Source organism: Typopeltis vanoorti, chromosome 4, assembly GCF_054136105.1.
Source record: "Typopeltis vanoorti isolate ZY-2024b chromosome 4, IOZ_Tvanoo_1.0, whole genome shotgun sequence".
Classification (NCBI taxonomy): domain Eukaryota; kingdom Metazoa; phylum Arthropoda; class Arachnida; order Uropygi; family Thelyphonidae; genus Typopeltis; species Typopeltis vanoorti.
In genome coordinates, this window is record NC_143552.1 from 61,026,104 (window position 1) to 61,047,348 (window position 21,245).

The 21,245-nt window shown below is 35.4% G+C and overlaps 1 protein-coding gene across 2 annotated transcripts in view; it reads left to right on the forward strand.

Moving 5' to 3' along the window:
* Hpr1 (THO complex 1-like protein Hpr1) overlaps nt 1-21,245 on the forward strand; it is a 311,940-nt gene that overhangs the window by 38,750 nt on the left and 251,945 nt on the right. For both annotated transcript variants that reach the window (XM_090391220.1, XM_090391221.1), the window contains exon 3: nt 11,124-11,184. In XM_090391220.1, the coding sequence (XP_090247346.1) occupies nt 11,124-11,184 (61 nt within the window). The remainder of the gene's footprint in view (nt 1-11,123; nt 11,185-21,245) is intronic.

Below are 21,245 nucleotides of genomic sequence, written 5' to 3' on the forward strand. Positions count from 1 at the left end.
ATAAAGTATCATACTCCTGTCCACCCATTCCTGAATTTTACTTTTAACCCTTTCCAGTACTTTGACCACCCTTCCAGAGATACTAATTGGATTGTAATTTGATGCTTCTGTCTTGTAGCCACTGTTATGTCATGGAATCTTTCACTCTTTCTGCTCCCTTGGAACCTGCCAGAGCTGATACTAAAGATAAACAACTTCTTCAGACGTACTGCCAGTTCACTTGCACATTCTTGTAGCACATGAGCAGACATACCATCCTGGTCCACTGCTGTATTCACATTGATATTTTTCAATATACTGAGTACCTCCAGTTCATCTACCTCAATGCTCATCAGTTTCTGTCACCTCAGTAACTGCAGAGTCACTGCCTGGATGATATACCCAGGTGATCACTTAGTAACTTAACTATTTCTTCTGCATTTGTCACTTTCCTACCATCAGTACTGAGTAAAATTATCTTTCCATAATCATTTTTTCACTTACTTGCTACATAGTGAAAAAACTCTTTTGGCTTGCTTAGCTAATTTTCTCTTAAAATTTGATTTAGTCTTCTTTACCATGCTAGTTACTCTTCTTGCTTGTTCTTTATACTGCTCATGGGTATACATCTAAATCTCTTTTTACACAATAGATACGTTCCTAAAAATTACGTGTAAATAGAAAATTCGCGTAAAAAGAACTACTGACTCCATAGAAAAAGTGAAGATTTGTTCCAAACCTGAAATATAAGCAAAATAATGAAAAAAACAAACATTAAATTCATTAGGATCATAAGATTTTTATTTACATTTTATGGAGAACACACATACATATAACGAATTTTAATAACTTTAAAAAAACATTCATTTCAGTTGTTTGCTAAGGATTCTATAAAAAAAATTATGTTATTCGCTATCACTTTCTGACAATCAACGCGAAAGCTTTCATTTTTGTGAGAATGTAATATCACTAGAATTACTATATATGGTATTATCGTCATCAACTTCCACCTCAACTTGTGGAATTCTTCTTGCCATGTCTTGAACAAAAGTACCACTGGTTGTTTCAGTAGTTTTAAGCATGAACTCAGTTATTAATTGCTGTGTTGATGCTTTAGATAAGTCGCGATATAATTCTCTGTATGAAGACATTAACAACTTAAGCTCATGTGAAAACTTCCCAGCACGTTCTTTATTTGGATCATGTCGAGCAAAATAATTGCTCAAATTACTGGCCAGTTTAAGACCTTCTTTAATTACATTAGCAGTAAAAGTAGGATTATCTTGATCATTAACTTCTTCGCTTTCAGGAGTCTCAGAAACAATCTCCACTGTTTCGTCTTTGCTAAGAGGTTTATCAATTAACAATTCTTCGATATCTGCCGACGTAAGATCATCGAATCCTTCTCTGCCAATTTCAAATGCCAAACTTATTATATTGAGGAATTCTGCAGTATGATTGAAGGGAACAGGAGCATACTCTTTAACACATGCAGGCCAAATAGCTTTCCAGCATGCATTCATAGTTTCTGGTCTCAATTCAGATAACGATAATCGAACCTGATTATCGTTATATCGAATCAATACAATCCATAATTGAAAATTTTTTCAACACATTCATAACTGACAGTGTTTCATCATCATTTAGCTTGTTCAAAACGTACTGAAATGTTCATCTGACATAATATATTTTAAAAGTCACATTATACCCTGATCTAGAGGTTGTAGCAATGATGTGGTATTGGGTGGCAGAAAAAAAAATTGCACATTTGGGTGTTCTATGGCAGGATGACTGGGTGCATTATCAAGAACCAAAAGCACTTTAAATTCGAGACCCTTGTCATTCAAATAGCATCTAACTTCTGGCACAAAATGTTTGTGGAACCACTCAGTGAAAATATCAATGGTCACCCAAGCTTTTTTGTTGGCCATCCAGTGAACTGGCAGTTTTTGAAAATTACGCCTTTCATTGGCCGTGGTCTTAATGATCGATTTATGGGCAGTGGTTTTAACATCCGATCTCCTAAAGCGTTCGAACAAAACAGGAGTGTTATGCGATCCTTTGCTGCTTTGAACCCACCAATAGTTTTTTGCATTTTTGATACGCAAGTTCTGTTTGGCATTTTTTTTCCAGAAAAGGCCGGTTTCATCCAAATTCCAAACTTGTTCACGAGTGTAACCTCCATCTTCAATTATTTTAGCAAGTTTTTGTGGATGAAACTTAAGCAACTGTTTCATCAGCAGAAGCTGTTCCACCTTTAATTTTTATATTATGAAGAGCATGTCTTTTAATAAACTTAACCAGCCAACCATTGCTTGCATGAAATTCACATTTTTTCCTCGATTGAGATGAAGTATCTGGCTGCAGTTTTTTAATCTGTTCATAAAATTTCAATGCTGATGGCTTGATGGAATTTCCATCAACTGGCATTCTTTATTGTACATTATCTTCTATCCACATCACTGAAACTTTTTCAGCCTTTTCTAGAACAACATCTCTTGTGTATGATGATAATTTCTCACTCGATTTTGTACCAGAACATACAGCTTTTCTAATAGCCTCTTCATTTTTCTTTCTAGATCTGACAGATTCACGGACTCCAAAATGCTTACCCACAGCTGTTGCACCTTCCTCAGTTTGAAGGTGATCTAACATTTGAATTTTTATATCGAAGGAAACGGCTTTCTTTTTTTTTTTTTTGGTTGTCGGCAACATCATGTGAGGGCTGGATTAAAATCTTCGGTTAATGAACTGAAAGTTTGAAAATTACATATAGCTTACCATTTATTATTTCTTGGCAAAATTATTAATTTTATAACACGATTTTTATTTTGATTTCACTTAAAAAATGCGTTAACTGTGTTGTCTACTCAAACTGCTAAGAACTGCTTTTTTTATGTGCAGTTAGTTATATAATTCGGGGAATTCCCAATAAATGAAATGCATAAGAATTTAGAATTTTCTTAATTGAAACGAGAATGCAATTCTACAAAATTCTCAGAATTATCTTGAATTACGGATTTTTTCCTAACTTAGACTTTAGGTTGGTCGCATAAAAGTGAATAAAAATCGTGTAAAAAAAATTATTTTTGATATCCCAATTCGCGTAAAAAAAATTCGCATAAAAAGAAGTTTAGGTGTACTGGCATATTGATCGCCTTGTTGTTTATATTTCTTCCACAATGCTTTTTTTCTTTGCATCTCCTGCTTTATATTGCTAGTCATCCACTTAATCATTACTTAGCTTATCCTCCATGACCCTAGGTATGCACTCTGATACTGCTTCACACAAACAATCCTTGACCACTTCCCATGCAATAATGGCATCCATTCCGTGTAGTTTCTTATTCCATGGCACTGCTCCAAGTTGCTTCCTAAGTTTGTTTTAATTGCCAACATTTTAGTTCTTCATAAACTTTTTCTTCACTAAAATTTTCACATGTTAAGCAGTCTCCCAGGAGAAGACTGCATGGTCACTTTTCCTGATCGGAAGAATTGCTATTGTAGTTATAGATAGATGTTCTGATGCTCTTACCAGATCCAACACTCTCAAACCCCTGGTCCCTTCCATCATGTGCTGTTTCAGGTAATTATCCTTTAGTAACTGTATAAATTACATTTTGCTATGTGCCCTTTCCTCCTTCCAGTCTATATCACCATAGTTGAAGTCTCCCCTGATAATTGCTTGGCCTGCACTCATTGTGCTAATCTGCTGATGCATGCCATCCACATTTTCTTCTGAATCCCCAGATCTCTAGTGGCAACCAAAATATATTTTGTTTTATTGGTCTCTGTCTCGCACCAGACTGCATCAAATGAATCATTTACATTAGATCTAAAATCTTCCTTGACTTCTATTTTTGTTGGTTGAAGTTCTCCAGCTATCATTAATAATACCCCTCTTCCTGCCCTATTTCTTATATCTTCTGAAAATACAATATCCATTACATTCTCTGACGACCAAGTTTCGCTGATGCCAATAATATTTGGCCAAGTTGAGCTGACCAATGCTAAAAACTCGTCTCCTTTATTTCTGATACGTTGAGCATTAATGTACAAGTATTTCAACATTCCCTTGGGCCCACAGTTACCCTTACATAATATCATTACCTTCCCATTCACATTTGAAAAACTGGAAAACTGCACCCAGTTCTTCATAATTATTCCAGCACTCATACTTATCTATCCCAGGGGTGGCTAGACACATGCTTGATTGTTTCCTCCCCCTAATGTCTTCTTCTTCTTCTTCGTCTATGATCTCTTATGCTTTTAAGTGTCGAGATTTTGCCAAAGAGATTTCCATGCCGTCCTGTCCAAGGTATGTTGTTTTGCTTCTTTCCAATTTTTCTTTAATTTCCTTTTGCCAACCTTTCCTGGGTCTGCCTATGTTTCTTTTTCCTATTTTCTGGCTTTCGTATACAGTTTTTGCTATTCTTCCTTCTTCCATTCGATTGAGATGTCCAAACCATCTCATTTGGGTTTGTGTTATGAATTGATTCAGAGGTGCAACTTGAAGGCTGTCTCTTATGGTTTGATTTCTTATTCGGTCTAGTCTTGTTTTTTGTGCCACTTTCCTGAGATATTTCATTTCAATTGTTTGTAGTTTAATGTCACTAGTTTAAAATGAGAATATTTAACCAAAATGTAAAGGCAGTACTTATGTATGGTTCAGAAATGTGGATGTTAAACAAAGAGATAGTTAACAATGTCCAGGTCTTCCTAAAAAAGTGTTTAAGAATGATGCTGGGAATATATTGGCTAAAACAAATATCAGATGAAGAACTATGGCAGAGAACAAACCAGAAACCCATGTTGCAACAGATATACGAAAGGAAAATGGAGGTGGTTGGGGCATGTGTTGAGGAAGGAAGATAAAATAATAGTAATACAGGCTCTAGATTGGAACCCACAGGGTAAAAGAAGATGGGGAAGGCCAATAGAAACATGATAAAGAACAGTACTGAAAGAAATAGCAAATATTAATAAAAACTGGAACCAAATAAAAACAGAAGCAAAAAAACAGAATCTGGTGGAAAATGATGGTGGAAGACCTATGCTCCCAGGTGGAGTGAAGAGGATTAAATCAGAATAAATGATTGGAATCAATATTTCTAGTTTTCCTGGTTTTTGCACTTCCAACCTCTCACTGAACAACACTTTCTTCACACACCTAACTCCAAAACCATTTAAGTGTAGTCCTAAAGGACTGCACTTAAATGGTCCATTACATCCATCAAATATATTTTGTCCATAGTCCATTATATCCATCAAATTCACTCCACACATCTGTAAACCACACACCATTCCTCCTGCACAATCTTCTCATTCAGTCAATGGCAATCATGGTCCTTTCTCTAATTCTATCCTATCATACCAAAGCAGCAGATTCACAATCTTTTCTTTCTTACTCTTCATATTTGCTTCTTCTAACAACTCTTTCATATCTTCTCTCATTGCATATTTCTTACCTTTTAAATCATTTGTGCCTATCAAAACAATTAATTCATTCACTTCTTTCTTCTGCAAATGTATAACTTCACTAACATCCTTTATATTTGCACCTGGAAATCATGCTTTCATTCATTAAGTATACTCTTGTCATCGAATCTTCATACAGTACTATCTTTTTTCTCCTTTCTTACACTTTTATGCTTTTCCCATTCACTCTTTCTTTCATTTTCTGTCCTGCACCACACACCAATCGTTTCTGCGGTCGTTTGAGCTCACATTTTGTCCTGTGAAGGAGTGTGCATAAGCTTGCAGTTTCTTTCCATGCTGGCATCTCATTATTCACATTATTACTTTCCTCCACTTCCTTCAAACTCTCATTCATATTTTGTGTGCTATCATTCACTTCTTCTGCTACATTCTCCACAACACTTTGACAATCCTGCCTGAAGCGAGTGATATTTATAATATCACTCACTTCATTCTTTTGCTCCCAACATGACTCACATTTGTTTTACTTGCTTAGGAAACATTTCCAACAAATATTTTCTCCATTCTCGCTGTCATATCATAAACCATTTACTCTGCAATGAATACATTAAACATGCTACATCACACTAAATTCCACATGCTGATATTAGTCAACATCGATGTTTTGGTTGCCATTTTTCTCATATGCATTAGTACCATAACGAAAAACATTTTTGAAAGAATATCACATAATAATAGTTTACTAAACAAACACCACTTAACAAGACAGTCAGAAATAAACAAAACCACCAATTATATATAACAATATCACTAATAACAATATCACTAATAAAAAAATGACTTATCTGAGCAACACATGTAGGGCATCTTCTACTAAGGACAATGCTAGCACCCTGTTATATCTCTGGAAACATCTATATCTGGCTGGGTTTTGATATGGACAATTGTGTCATTTTAGTTAAGGCTTTGAAACAGTGGCCATAGTAAATATTCTCACCTGTGATTTCATTATGAACTGTGAAAGCTGTTTAATCTTAATCTATTATTTTCTTAATAATAAAACAAGCGGTTGATTACAAGAATTTATGAATACTTATCAATTTGTAACTTATGAGTTAATAGATGTTTTATTGTCATTAAGCATATTCTTCTGTTCCTGTTTGCTGTATATACCAGTCGCATAAATGCATAATCATTGCTTTCTTCTTTAAATTGACTTAATTTTTATGCTGATATTAGCAATCCTTTTTTTTTTTTTTTTTTCACCTCTCTGTTATCTCATCAAAAATTTGCTGTCTTGTCGTGTTATCTTGCTACCATCATGTACTACATTAAAAACCATTTATGCCAATAATTTTTGAACATGCTAATATACTATAGGTATCCCTCGATTAACGCAGTTAATTAATCCCTCGATGTTACTGCGTATATCAAAATCGCATTAATCAAATCTAATAATCAATGCTAAAAAGTACAATTGCTCCATGATCAATTACTGTATTAATAATTCGTTTTGTATGGTACTCTTTTAGGAAAGATAAAAATTGAATGCAAAGTAAATGTTTAATAAATACTTCTACCTACATTATTTACTGCAATTTTTTTATCAAAAGAAGTTATCAAGAGTCGTTTGAACAGTTTTAGTTTTTTTCTTATCAGCATAAATTCTACGATAACAAGCAAAATGACTGTCCAGACCTCAACAAACAAGCAATAAAACACATAAAAAAAAACACTGCAAATATAATACATGATGGTAGAAATTAAGTGGATATCGAATCCAACATTATTTCATAGCCGAATATAGAAACTACAAGAGTTTCGTGCTGAATATATAGAAACTAACGGCGGATGCAAGCATAAGCAACCTTATGGACAACTCGTAGTAAAGGTGGAGCAAGCTCCAGACCACTTTCCTTAGTATTTTCCATAATGTAAAGCACATCTCCTAGAGGACATGTATGATAAATAAGTCTTTGGCTCTCTATTTTAGTAATACATGATGGTTTATTTATTTTCAGTTACAATCTAAAAATTATTATTATTACCACCCCTAAACCTCATAGAGTCAAAGACTTATCTGGGAGGTCCTTTTATCTCACACACAGCTCATCATACCGTGTTTTAAACACATTCAAACTCTTTGCAGACACCACATTCTCAGGCAAGGCATTCCAATCATTCACAACTCTACATGAAAAAAACCTGCCTCTCACTCCCCTACTCACACCCTCTTTATACAGTTTCCAGGGATGACCTCTGGTTCTGCCCTGATCTCCCACTATTCTCTGTAAAACTTCTCCAGCATTAATCCTATAATAACCCCTTACCAACTTGTAGGTCTCTATCATATCTCCCCTCTTCCTCCTGTCCACCAGCCTCTGCAAATTACATCTTCTCAATCTTTCCTCATACTCGACATTGCAGAGGTCAGAAACTACCTTAGTCAGTCTACTTTGGACCCTTTCCAACATCTCTTCATCCTTCTGAAAACCTGGTGACCAAATCTGGACACAATAGTCCATGTGTGGCCTAATCAAAGCCTTATACAGCGGAACAAGAATCTCTCTACTTCTACACGTCAGTATCCTCCGAATCATTCCCAGAAGCCTTTGTGTTGTCTTCACAATTTTGGCGATGTGTCCCCCTAAATTTTAGATCCTTATCCGCTATCACCCCCAGATTTCTTATTTCCTCTACCTCCAACAATATATTCTCACCAAGCATAAATTCTGCATTACATTTTTGTTTTCCAAATTTTAAAACCTTATATTTTGCAACATTGAATTCACATCCCCATTTCCGTGCCCAATCACTCAATCTATTCAAGTCTTCCTGTAAGGCCACAACATCTTCACTACACTTTATGGTTCGTCCCAACTTTGCATCATCTGCAAACAACTGAATATCTCCATCCAAATCTTCACCTATATCATTAATATATATGTTAAACAGTAATGGACTTAAAACAGATCCCTGAGGCACTCCACTAGTGACTTTCTTTTTCCTGGATATCACCCCCCCTCCCCCCCATACACAACTTGTTGATACCTATCAGATAGCCAGTCTCCAATCCAATGCACCAATCTAATATCCAACCCCATCTGCTCTAGTTTGACTGTCAACCTATCATGAGGTACTCTATCAAAAGCCTTTGCGAAATCCAAGTATATTACTATGTATCCTTTTCCTCTGTCCAAGGAAGCAGTCACTTTATTGTAATAAGTAAGTAGATTACTAAAACATGACCTCCCTTTAGCAGATCCATGATGTCCATCAAAGATAATACCATTGTTATCAACCCAACTCTGGATCCTAGTTCTCACAAGCTTCTCTAACAACAACTTAACCACAACATCTGACACACAGATAGGCCTATAGTTTGATGCTTGAGTTCGATCACCTCCTTTATGAAGTGGCACAACCTTGCCCCACCTTCCACTCCTTAGGAACTTGACCGAGTACAAGACTCATATTAAAAAAAATATGTCAAGGCCGGTATCAACTCCTTGGCATATTCTTTCAGCATATGTGATGATATATTATCAAGTCCCACAGCCTTATTAACATCTAGTTCACTCAACTCCCCATACACCTCTTGTTCACTTACAGTCATTCTCTCTTACCCATCATCAACTGCTCTTAATCCCTCTATGAAGTCACATTCAAGATTGAAAGACCTTTATGAACTGTTCATTAAGTATCTCCACCACACATTCTGCATCAGCTGTCTTTATACCATTTTCTCCAATCAGTATCATCCTTCCATAATTATTCTTTCTTTTTCTGGCTACATATCGAAAGAATTCCTTAGGATTCTTTTTGGCTTCATTAGCCAACTGCTGTTCATTCCTCTCTTTAGCTACCCTCACCAACCAAATCACCCTCCTTGCCTGGTCTTTGTAGATCTCATGGAATTGGTTATTTCCACTTCTCTTATGCTGCCTCCACAATGCCCTTTTTCTCTGTATTGCATGCTTAATCTCTTTATTCATCCATCTCACACCCAACTTATTTAACCTTCTCACCCTTGGAATACATTTAGACATTGCATCTACTAAACAGTTTTTGAAAATCCCCCAAGCTGCATTGATCTCTTTTCTTGCTAACTCCTCCTTCCATGCTACACCTGCAAGCTGTCTCCTGAGCTCTTCATAATAACCCCCCTTGTAGTTCCACATATATTTGGAATTACACAGAGGTCCTTGCACTGCTGGCAGCCACCCAGGTAATCACCTCATGGTCACTCTTACCAATTGGTGGATGATTTGACACCTCATTTATAATTACATCCTCTGATGAGATGACCAAATCCAAGACCCTCAATCCTCATGTGCCCTCTGTTACATACTGTCTGAGGTAGTTATCCCTCAAAAACTCAAGAAACTAATTTTCTTTACTTCCAGTTGCTATCTCATCATTCCAGTCTTTATTGCCATAATTAAAATCACCCATAACGATCACCCTTTTCTTATTTACTTGGCTAATTTGATTGTACATTTCATTATCACCACCATCCACATTACCTGGTCTATAATAACATCCCACCAAGTATTTGATTCCATTCACCTCTATCTCACACCATACTGCCTCAAAACCACTGGCACTATTTCCCTCTTGCATCTCTACTTTATATGGACATAACTCTTTCTCTATCATCAATAGCACTCCCCCTCCCTTTTTACCCCTTCTGTCCTCACGAAAGCCATCATACCCCCCCATCTCTATTCCTGTCTTTTTCTTAAAATATTTATCAAAATCTGCCCAGCTAGCAAAGTAGATTTTGCTAGCTGGGCAAGCATATTTGTTGAGCCCTGGGCACGTGTATCAGTTAATGCCACAATTCAATACTTCTGAATTTTGTAAATAATAGTTAAAATTTTATTTAAGATGTGACAACCCGATATCTGCTTATAACATCTTTTTCATCATTTCCATAACCATTCATCCCATCCCTTATAAATGTTTGATTCCTGTATTTTTTATTTTTACTGTGTTTGACCATTAGTCCATTTACACAGGAGAAATCCAGGTACTTGCTATTAATATTAGCTCTGCACTTTCCCTAAATTTACCACAAATTGTGTCTGGGATACATTTCCTGTTTCTGAACATCCCTTTTCTTTCCTTCTAGAAGCTTCTGTGTAATAAGACTATGCACAAATAAGTCTTGTGTTAAGGATTTTTGTAGATGAAGAACATGTCAAACATTTAAGTCTGGTATAAATTCCACGTGGAGGTTGACCTCATTTTTATTGAGTTAAAACCTCTACTAGTTTCATGTACATCAGTACACTTCCTCAGGAGAGTGAAATAAAAATTATGGAACAGATTTGATGAAATATGACCAAATCTGATGTAGGATTTTACTTGTTGCACAATTTCAGTTTTTTAACATTTTTGATGACGCTTTTAAGATAAAACAAAGAAATGTGAGCTGGACTTCCTTCAAAGTCAATCTCACATCCATGTTTTTTTATGCTCAGCATGCTTTGTTCTGAAATTTTTCTGTTGCTACTTTTACTTAAAAAAACTATCAGATTTTGGTATTATGAATTTTGTTGTTGTTGTTGTTGTGATATATGTAATGTTAGTTCTGTAGGTATTGGTTTGTTTCACGTAAGAATGTATTATTTATTTATGAGATAATATCGATAAATAATGGGTTCCCAATTAAAATTAGGCATTTGAACTTTATATTACAGTGAAAATGATATGAAATCCATTGTAGATCAAGCATTGAGAGATTTCTTGGCACAAATACTTGTAAGTCTTTCATGTTTTCTTTTCTTTTTTTTTAATTTTATGATTTAAATTGAAATTAAGAATAAAAATGAAAGGACCCATAAATGCCCTTATTTTTAGCTAATCATTATATAAATAGTGTTTCTTTTCTCAAAATGTTATTTCAGAATGAGCTGGATTGGTCTATTGTAGGTATGGCTTAAGTAATATGAAATAATTGGGTTTTGTAATCTGTCAGCTGTGAGGATTCTGTGTAGAATGTTTTTTCTAATAATATAGTTTTACCTGATGCTGATAGCAGGTCTTTGTAGTAGAATATCTTATGGGTTTTATCCTAGAATATCCTATTTGTTCATCACACCACACTTTTAACCTCTTAAAATATTTGATGGATTTTAGTTTACTAAAAGCTAGTCAATGATTTGTTGCTCTATCTGAACATTGCATATTCCAAAGAGGTCATTATCTTGAAATTCTTGATATGTACTGAAAAAAAAGGGTACAGGATACCTGATGGTACTACATGACAGATATGTACTATTGCTAACTTCCTATCAACAATTCTTTTATCTGTCAAGACTCCAATATTGTCATCTTATATTTCAACCTTCTAAGGCACTTCTCTAGAAGCATTAATCCACCTAGATCATGATGTTCCTCTTCATTATTTTTTCTGGTATTGAACACTTGTCTGATAACAGAAAAAAAAAAAAAAAAGATTATCCCAGTACTCGCATTCCTTAATGCTAATGTCAGGTTCCTTAGAAATACTTTTCAGTATGATTTTGCTGTTGATGAAATCTGTTTACTCCACTAATTGTTTGTTAATTGTCCTTGATGCTAGTATAGTGACCAGCATCAGTGATGATTCAGATAACTTCCTGACATCTATCTGGAAATATCTGAAGAAAAAGAAAAGAGGCTAAAAATCTAAGTGTACAGAAAGCCAACCATCACTGGGAGCTTCACACCACCATCCATACAGAAGATATGCTTGATCAAAACATTACGAGACAGGGCATATAACATCTACAGTACCATGTAAAAAAAAAAGGAAGAACTGTTAACATTTTTTTTTTATATTGATCCCATACAGGAGAGGTTGAGAGACCTATAAGCACATCAGTGCCACATGTGTGGTGCAGATGAGGACTGAGATAGAAGTATATTGATGTTTTTTTATGAAGAGCTATGGGTTGTAGTTATTTGGGAACGTACTTCATGAGGAAGGCTGTTCTATAGGACAGTGGTGGATGGAATAAAAGAGGAAGAGGAGAAGCAAATTTGGTGCAGTTGCACAGTAAAGGGATAGTGGGCAGCTGCTGCTCTTCTGTTAATAGGTGCAACTGAAAGTGAAGGACTGATAGTTACCAATTCACTAAGCAGTGACCATGGAATTACTGTAGAATAGACACTGCATCTGTTAGAGGTTTGAAGTGAATCTCTGAGAGAGAGAGAGAGAGAGGGGGGGATTATCAGTGAGCCTAATTGCTCTCCTTTGGACAGCATCAAGGATTTTAAGGGAAGTTTTAGGTGCACCCCAAACATGTGAGCAGTATTCTAGGCATGGGTGGATTTGAGATTTGTATATAGTTAGGAGTTGGTTGGGTATAAAATATATTTTTTGAACAAAAGAAAATGCCTAGTTTCTTGAATGCTAAGGAAGCTATTGATGTGTTATGGTGTATTGATGCCAGAAGAGAGTGGAGGTTAGACTTGGTTAGTCCAAGCAGAGAGATCTGATCGTGTCTTGTGATTTGTGTGTTGCTTTTTTTGATTTGATTTGAGGGTAGGGGTAGGTGAACTAAGATCTATTTTGCTAGAGAAAAGACATGACTATGTTTTGGTAGCACTGAACATGACAAGGTTGTCCTTGACCCCATTGAAGGATAATATGAAGATCAATGTTTAGGGAACTGTTTGCAGATGATCTTGTAGCCTGGAATGTTAGAGTACTGCATGGTTTGTCGAATGAGTGGAGAGTACTACCATCAGCAGAGCTGTGGATAGGATTGGTAGTGATTGCGAGTAGGTTGTTTAGGAACAAGAGAAAGAGAATAAGTGATAGGAGGCACTGTAGCAGTGAGTGAAGCTTGAAGAGAGGAAGCCATCTACCATGACTTGCAGAGAATGACCATAGAGGAAGCTGCTACCCAATTACAGAGGGTGACAGGGAGACCAAAGTATGGCAATTTGTTGAACAGGCCACGATGTCGCACGTGGTCTAAAGCTTGGGAAGTTGTATAGTAGTATAGCGACTATCATCTGGTATGAGTGGTGGATTTTTCCACAACCTCTGTGTCCACCTACTAAAAAAAAAAAAAATCTTACGTATAACTAAAACAGGCCATCAACTGTTATAGCAAACAAATGGAAATGCTGTATTGATCATAACTGCTATAAGAAAATTTAAGGAATCTTCAGAAATCTTCTGCACCTCCACAGAAAATTATGTGTGGAGGTGCAGAGTAGAGCATTCAAGTTAGGCATGCATTTATTAAAAATCTGACATCTATAAACATAGGATGTGACATGTGTTATGCCATAGAATAACTAGTTCTTGTTCCATTATGTGCACGTATTGTTTAATTCAACCAATTTCACGCTGATATATGTATTAGGCTATTGAAGTCTGTAATTTTGTTGATTTTGTTGTTATTTTAATAAAACTAATTCTAATTCTAATTTCTAAATATGTAGTAGTTGATATACTGGCACCTTAACAAGCAGTTATTAACCATCCAACCGGTCATGACATATATATACGTCCAGGTTTCCATGGATTTGAAGTGCATATTAAAATTGTAATACCATTGATGTTACATTGAAATATATGATGGATACAAAGTGTAAAGGAGTGATGTATTTTATCCATATTGACAGCGACATGTTAAACCACAAAAATATCTGAGTATTTTCCCCTAATTTTTCTCAGAATATTTATGTGTTTGGGGGGTGGGGGGGGATCTTCAGCCTGTGAGCAGCTGTTTTAAATTCTACTACGCCTCTCAGATCCATAAGTTTAAAATTAGTTTGAACACTGTCTTCTGTACAGGAATCCCTCATTTTACTCAGTTTCTAATGACATGCTTTTCAAATTAACATGGTTAATAAATTGATATCACACTTTATTTAACATGGGTTAAAAATTCACTTTTGTGGTTATTTTGCCGAGATTTACTTATAATTTCAAATGACTGACTTTGTGAGCATTCACGGTTACCATGACAACATAGTGAATGTACATGCATATGTTCTTTGGGTGTAGTTAGCATTGTGGTTTGAGCTGCCATTAAATAATCATGTGTTGGCTAAATGTATACTGCCTTGTATAAATATTTTTTATATTAAAAATTGTATTAAATTTTATATTAGAAATTTATATTAAATATTGACTATGGATAAAAGGAAAGATGAAATAATGAGCACCTATGATAAAAAGAAGAGAAAAGTTATTGCTTTGGTGCAGAAACTTGATGAATTGTTTTGAGTTATTGAAACTTTAAAAGAACAACTTATGGATATCAATCCTAACCTTGATTGCAGTATGCAAGCCTAGTGAAATGTAGACAGCTAGGAACTATTACTGCAAGATGTATACACAGAAATTAAAAAAAAAAAAAGAGTTACTGCAAACTATCTTGTTCAAATACATATATTTCTCAAGCAAATAATTTCTTTTAAATACATACACTTGTATGTATAATTATGAATGCATATTATGCAGTGTTTAATAAACCTTCAATTGTTTCAAGCATTTTATTATTCTTTATGCACATAAAGAATAAATATTGACAGTAAAAATGATAAAAGCAAATGCATTTTAAAAAATGTAATAAAGATTTTGAATGTCCACAGATGTGTTAAATTTTTTCATTGCATTTTATATTCATTTAACATGCTTTCACTTAGTACTACATTTTCACAGGATACATTAACTGTATAAAGTGAGGGATTTCTGTATTTTGTTGGGAGTAATTTCTCTTATTCCATGTAAATTTCTTCGGTTGACTCATTGCCATATTAGTTTTATTCATTCTGCTGTTTATTTTCATATTCATTGAAAATTGTACCTAAATAGCTGAAATGTTTTACTTGTTCTGTAGTTTTCATTCAGAATGTAGCTGATTCAATATTCCTGCCTATTTGCTTATACTTTGCCTTTTTATTGTTGATTTTCATACCAGATTTGTTACAGCATTTATTCTGGTTAGCTAAGACTCCTACAAATTTGTAGATTCATTTTCAAGTATAACATCATCTGCATAAAATAACGAGATTAGATTAGCATCTCTAATTTTCATTCCACTTTCTTTCATAATGTGATCCATATAAATGATGAATAACAGTGGAGGCAGCAAGCACTCCTGACACCAGATTCTACAACAAATAGTTTTTATGTACCTCTTTCAATGCCAACTGCTGACTTTAAACATTAGTATAAACTGTAATATGAATTCAAACATTTTTGGTGGTGGTGGTGAGGGGAGGGAGGGAGAGAGAGAGAAGGGTGTGGTATCTTGTCATATGCCATTTCCAGATCAACAAAACTTAAGTATTGATCCCATGATTTTTTCAGCTGTCTTATTGGCCCAAACTAATCTTCTTCCTCAGATTTCCTTCATAAGTTTTCTTTTCTCAAACATGCTTGCATAAATATTACTTGGAACTCAGTAAGAAAATTCCTCTGTAATTCTCACATTTCACTTTTTTATATGGTACTATAAGAACTTTACTCCAGTCATCTGCAATTTGACCTACTGACCCAACCTTTTGTATTATATGCAACCACTGTAAAACTTTAATACCTTTATATTTGAGTATGAAGGTATTAAATTGATATTTGATTGAATATCATTTACTCCAGTTTCCTTTCCACATTTCAGGTTTCTGAATGCTTTTTCTACCTCAAAACATTTACTTCTGATTGGATGCTTCTGCTGCTCTTTCATTTAACAGATTTTAAAGTAATTGCTCCAGACACCCAGAATATCCTTAATTCAATTTTAATGTCACCATTATAATCTCTGATTCCTTTTACAGTACTCTTAAATTAAATTTTACAGTATGCTTAAATTACTATTGATATTAAGCTACAACTTATCAGACTGCCACAGCTTGGCAATTCAGTATTGGCGTGCATGAGTTCATGGATGCACGCAGAGATTGTTCTTCTTTTTAAATTCATCTAGGCTTTAGCCTCTATAGTGTTTTTTGCTGCGTTTTTTAATACTGTTCAGATCCAGTTCCCCTACAGTTTCTTAATGGGATTCTTATGTTTTTTAGCGCCTGAAGAAGTCTAGTAGGTGCGATTAAAACCTTTTATGTTAATGTTGTTCTTTAGTCATTTAATACTTTTAATACGTTCCCATCATCATCATCAAATTCCTGCCATGTACCCACAAGGGGTGTACAGGATATCATAGTACTACATGAAAAAATTATATCATTACTAACTTCCTATCTACAATTTTCCTCCAAATCAGTCTGTTACCTTGTCAAGACTCCAACATTATCAGATCTTATATTTCTATCGTCTAAGGCACTTTATACCATATCAATCCACCTATATCTTGGTCTTCCTCTGGGTCGTTTTCCTGCCAACCTGGCAGAGAACACTTGTTTTGCTAATCTTTCCTCGCCCATTCTGTTTAAATGACCATACCACCTGAGATTAGCTCTGCTAACGCATTCCTGGATGCAGACAATGTCAAGTTCTTTCCTAATATCCTCATTTTTAATATGATATTGCCATTGATGCCATCTGTTCACGCCTCTAATCTTTCTCAGGACTCTTGTATCTGCGGTCTCTAGTCTTTGGTCAAGTATTTTACTTCTGACCCAGCTCTCAGATCCATAAGTTAAAACTGGTTTGAACACTGTCTTGTATACAGCTAATTTAGTGTTCCGACTAATTTCTCTCTTATTCCATATGAATTTATTCAGTTGACTTCCTACCATACCAGCTTTGCTGATTCTGTTGTCTATTTCCATATTTAATTTACCATCTTCAGTAAAAATCGTGCCTAAGTAGCTGAAATGTTTTACTTGTTCCACAGGTTCTCCATTCACAACACAGTTGACATTTTCAATGATTCTGCCTATTTTCATTGTCTTTGTCTTTTTATTGCTGACCTTCATAGCATATCTATTACAACAATTATTCAATTTAGTCAGAGAATCGATGCCATCTGTTCACGCCTCTAATCTTTCTCAGGACTCTTGTATCTGCGGTCTCTAGTCTTTGGTCAAGTGTTTTACTTCTGACCCAGCTCTCAGATCCATAAGTTAAAACTGGTTTGAACACTGTCTTGTATACAGCTAATTTAGTGTTCCGACTAATTTCTCTCTTATTCCTACTTTTAGAGTGGTAAATGAGTGGAATAAGCTGCCAGAGTCTGTTGTGGGTGCTATGACAGTGAGCGAGTTCAAGGCAAGGTATGATAAATACTGTGAGAATGTTGAACAGCTGCGTGAACATGATGTTTAGGGCCTCCCTCGATGAGTCTAAGGACTCCTGGAGTAGCCCGTGGTAATAATAATAATAATAATAATCTTGCAGACTTGTAGCGGATTTATTTAGAAGTATAACATCATCCGCATAAAGCAAAGAGCTGACATTAACATCTCCAATTTTGATATCATGTTTAATACCACTTTCCTTCATAATGTGATCCATATAGATAATGAATAACAGAGGGGATAATGTACATCCTTGTCTCACACCAGATTTAACATTAAACCATCTTCATGTACTTCCTTCAATTCTAACTGCTGACTTACAACTCAAATAAAGACAAAGTATTGCTTGATATAATGCCCCATTGACACCATATAACTGCAGCGTATTGAATAGCTTCCCTCTTGGCACCTTATCATATGCCTTTTCCAAATCGACGAAACTTAAATACAGATCTTTGTTATATTCCCATGCTTTCTTGACTGTTTGTTGTAAAGTGAAGATCTGATCCTGACAGCCTCTATTTGGCCTGAATCCAGCTTGTTCTTCACCAAGCTTTTCTTCCACAATTCTTCTCAACCGTTTCTCAAGTATACTTGCATAGATTTTGCCAGGAACACTCAGTAGGGAAATACCTCTGTAATTCTCACATTCAGTTTTATTTCCCTTTTCATACATTGGTATTATGAGAGCTCTACTCCAATCATCGGGAATTCGTACCTCTGTCCAGGTTTTCTGAACTATGCAGTGCAGCCACTGTAAGACTCTTATACCACCATACTTCAGCATTTCTGGTCAAATATGATCTACTCCAGCTGCCTTTCCACATTTCAAGCCTTTGATGGCTTTTTCTACTTCAAGTATGGATATGTATTCTTGCCTGCATGCCTGGTCAGTTTTTTTATCACTGTGCTGTCATCACTGCTTGCTTCATTTAGCAGTTTTTCAAAGTAATTACTCCATTCTTCAAGGATATCTTTTATTCCAGTTTTCATGTCACCTGTATCATCTCTAATTCCTTTTACAGCACTCTTTCCTCCATTCCTAAGCTTCTTCAACAACCTCCAGAATATTTTGCCACCTTCTTGATATTTATTTTCTATATTCTTGCCAAAGTCCTCCCATGACTTTTGTTTAGCTAGTTTTACACAGTGTTTAGCATTCTTGCATTTGTCTCTATATTCTCTAAGAGCACAAGCTGACTTATTTGACAGGAACTTTTGATATGCTTTCTTCTTTTCCTTCACTGCCTCTTTAACTTCCTGTGTCCACCAGGGAGTTCTGATTTTTCTATCCTTGCAGACAACCTCACCACATGCCTCTCTGGCTGAATCAATCAGTGTTTTCTTGAAGGTTTGGTTCCTGTTCTCAAACTCTTTCATTTTTTCTTCAATAATCTTTGTGTATTTTAGTCTACAGTTCACATCTGAGAGCTGCTCAACTTTTATTCGCTTTAAAACTTTCTTACATGTTATTCTTTTCAATATGAAATTCAATTTTATCCTGCTCAAGACTAAATAGTGATCACTTCCAATTTCAAATCCTCTGTACACTCTGGTGTCCTGCACCAGGAGGAAAACATCACTATCAACAATAACATAGTCAATGAGACTTTTCTTATTCCTAGCCTCTTCTCTCCATGTGAATTTGTGCACATTTTTATGTTGGAACATGGTGTTAGTAATAACCAGTCCATGTCCTGAGCAGAAATCCAACAGATATTTGCTATTATTATTAGCTTTGCTCTTTTCTCCAAATTTTCTCCAAATATTTTTGTATGTGTCACAATCATTTCCTACTCTGCTATTTAGATCACCAACAAGGACCAACTTTTCATTTTTCATTGTGTCAGTTGCTTTTTCTAAAGCCTCAAAAAATTCCTCCACTTCTACCTTAGTAGAACCTTCTGTGGGACCATAGGCACAAATAAGTCTCATTGTCCAGTTCCCCATTCTCATATTTGCCCACATTACTCTACTTGAGACTGACTGCCATTCAAGAAGATTAGCCTCGTACTTTGTGTTGAATACTATGGCTACTCCTTCTTTTCCTTGATTGTCATTGCCTGAATATAACATTTTGTATTTATTGCTCAGAAAGATCTCACCAGTTTTGGTCGTTTTTGTTTCAGTCACCCCTATTATGTCGATCTGGTACTTATCTAATTCCCTCATCTAGCTCCATTTCTTTGCCATTCAGGCTTCTTACGTTGATAGTACCGATCTTTAACTCTGGTGATGTTGAGTTGGGGTTTGTTTTCAGATTTGTTCCAGTAGCTGACTTTTCGCTGTTCGCCCTGGTTCCCTGGCGAAAACAGCGGGGGCCTTGTTTAACCGGGCGATGCCCCAGCCGGCATGAAATTTTGTCATGTTGTACCATCATTTTTTTTATTTTGGTTTAACCAATAAGAATACAATTTGGTCGGCTAAATCCCAAATTGCCAGCCCATCCTCTTTCATTCAATATCCAAGTAGATACCCAACAGGGTGCACCACGAGAAGGTGAGGATTGGGCATTAGGTCAGAAGCCCTGGTCGGTTCTCCGCATTCCTTTAAAGGCTATGTGGAGGTCTCCTCTCAGTTATACAGCTTCGACCCTTAAGCACCCCTAATATGTTCCCAAACCGAGTAAATCTTCCTATAAACATATATATATATCTGTTTGTTGTGATATGCTCTACAAATCACCACAAACAGTAACCTCCACCTAAACCATTCTTCAATGAGGCTTGGACAACCTCATCATTTTCAATGCTAGCAGTTCTGCCCTATCCATCACAAAAAAGGACTATTTTCATGCAGTATTACTCTCAGCAGCATTATAATTTCTATACAAGATGAGATCTCTCTTCTTGGGATTAAACTATCATCAAACCTCTCTTGGTATAAGTGTATTACAAACTAGTGCTTCCTCAACATCCAAAAAAATTAGAATTTCTCTTTCACACAAGGCATTATTTTATTTCTGAAGAGTTTACAGTACTCTTTAACTGTGGTAGTGATCATAGACTACTGAAAGCCCATGTTACTCCTCTAAAATAAACTAATATTTTAATGGCTAATATAGTCTACTTTCGTTTAGGAGCACCCCTTTCTTTAGCCAATGACATTGTAAAGAAAGGGACACTCCTAAACGAACGTAGGCTATATTAGCCATTACAATAATGTTCATGATGTTTTAACTACTGAAAAAAATTACACAACAATGGCTTTTTACATAAATATGACAGCAGAGTTGATATCTAACTGTAGTTGGTATAAAAATGTCGGCAGAGAAAGATTAGAACTGGTAACGAAACAGCCACAATGGATGATGAAGATTTAATAAGCCGTAAAGAAAAGCTTAAGAAAATAATGGAAGGAAAGTTGAAAGAAAGAAGTATCCACAAATCAGATATATCTGAAAGGAGAAATAACGAAAAAAGCAGTAGCACAGACAGTATAGAATTTATAAAAATATAACTGTTCAAAAAGAAATCAGAAATGATGATATTAGAACATATAAGAACAGGTACAAAACAGAAAATAAAAAATAATAGAAAACAAAAACCTGCTCTTAAGATAAAACATGAATTACATAGAATGTAAAAGGGATTCCAGAACTGAAAAATAAGCAAGGGGGG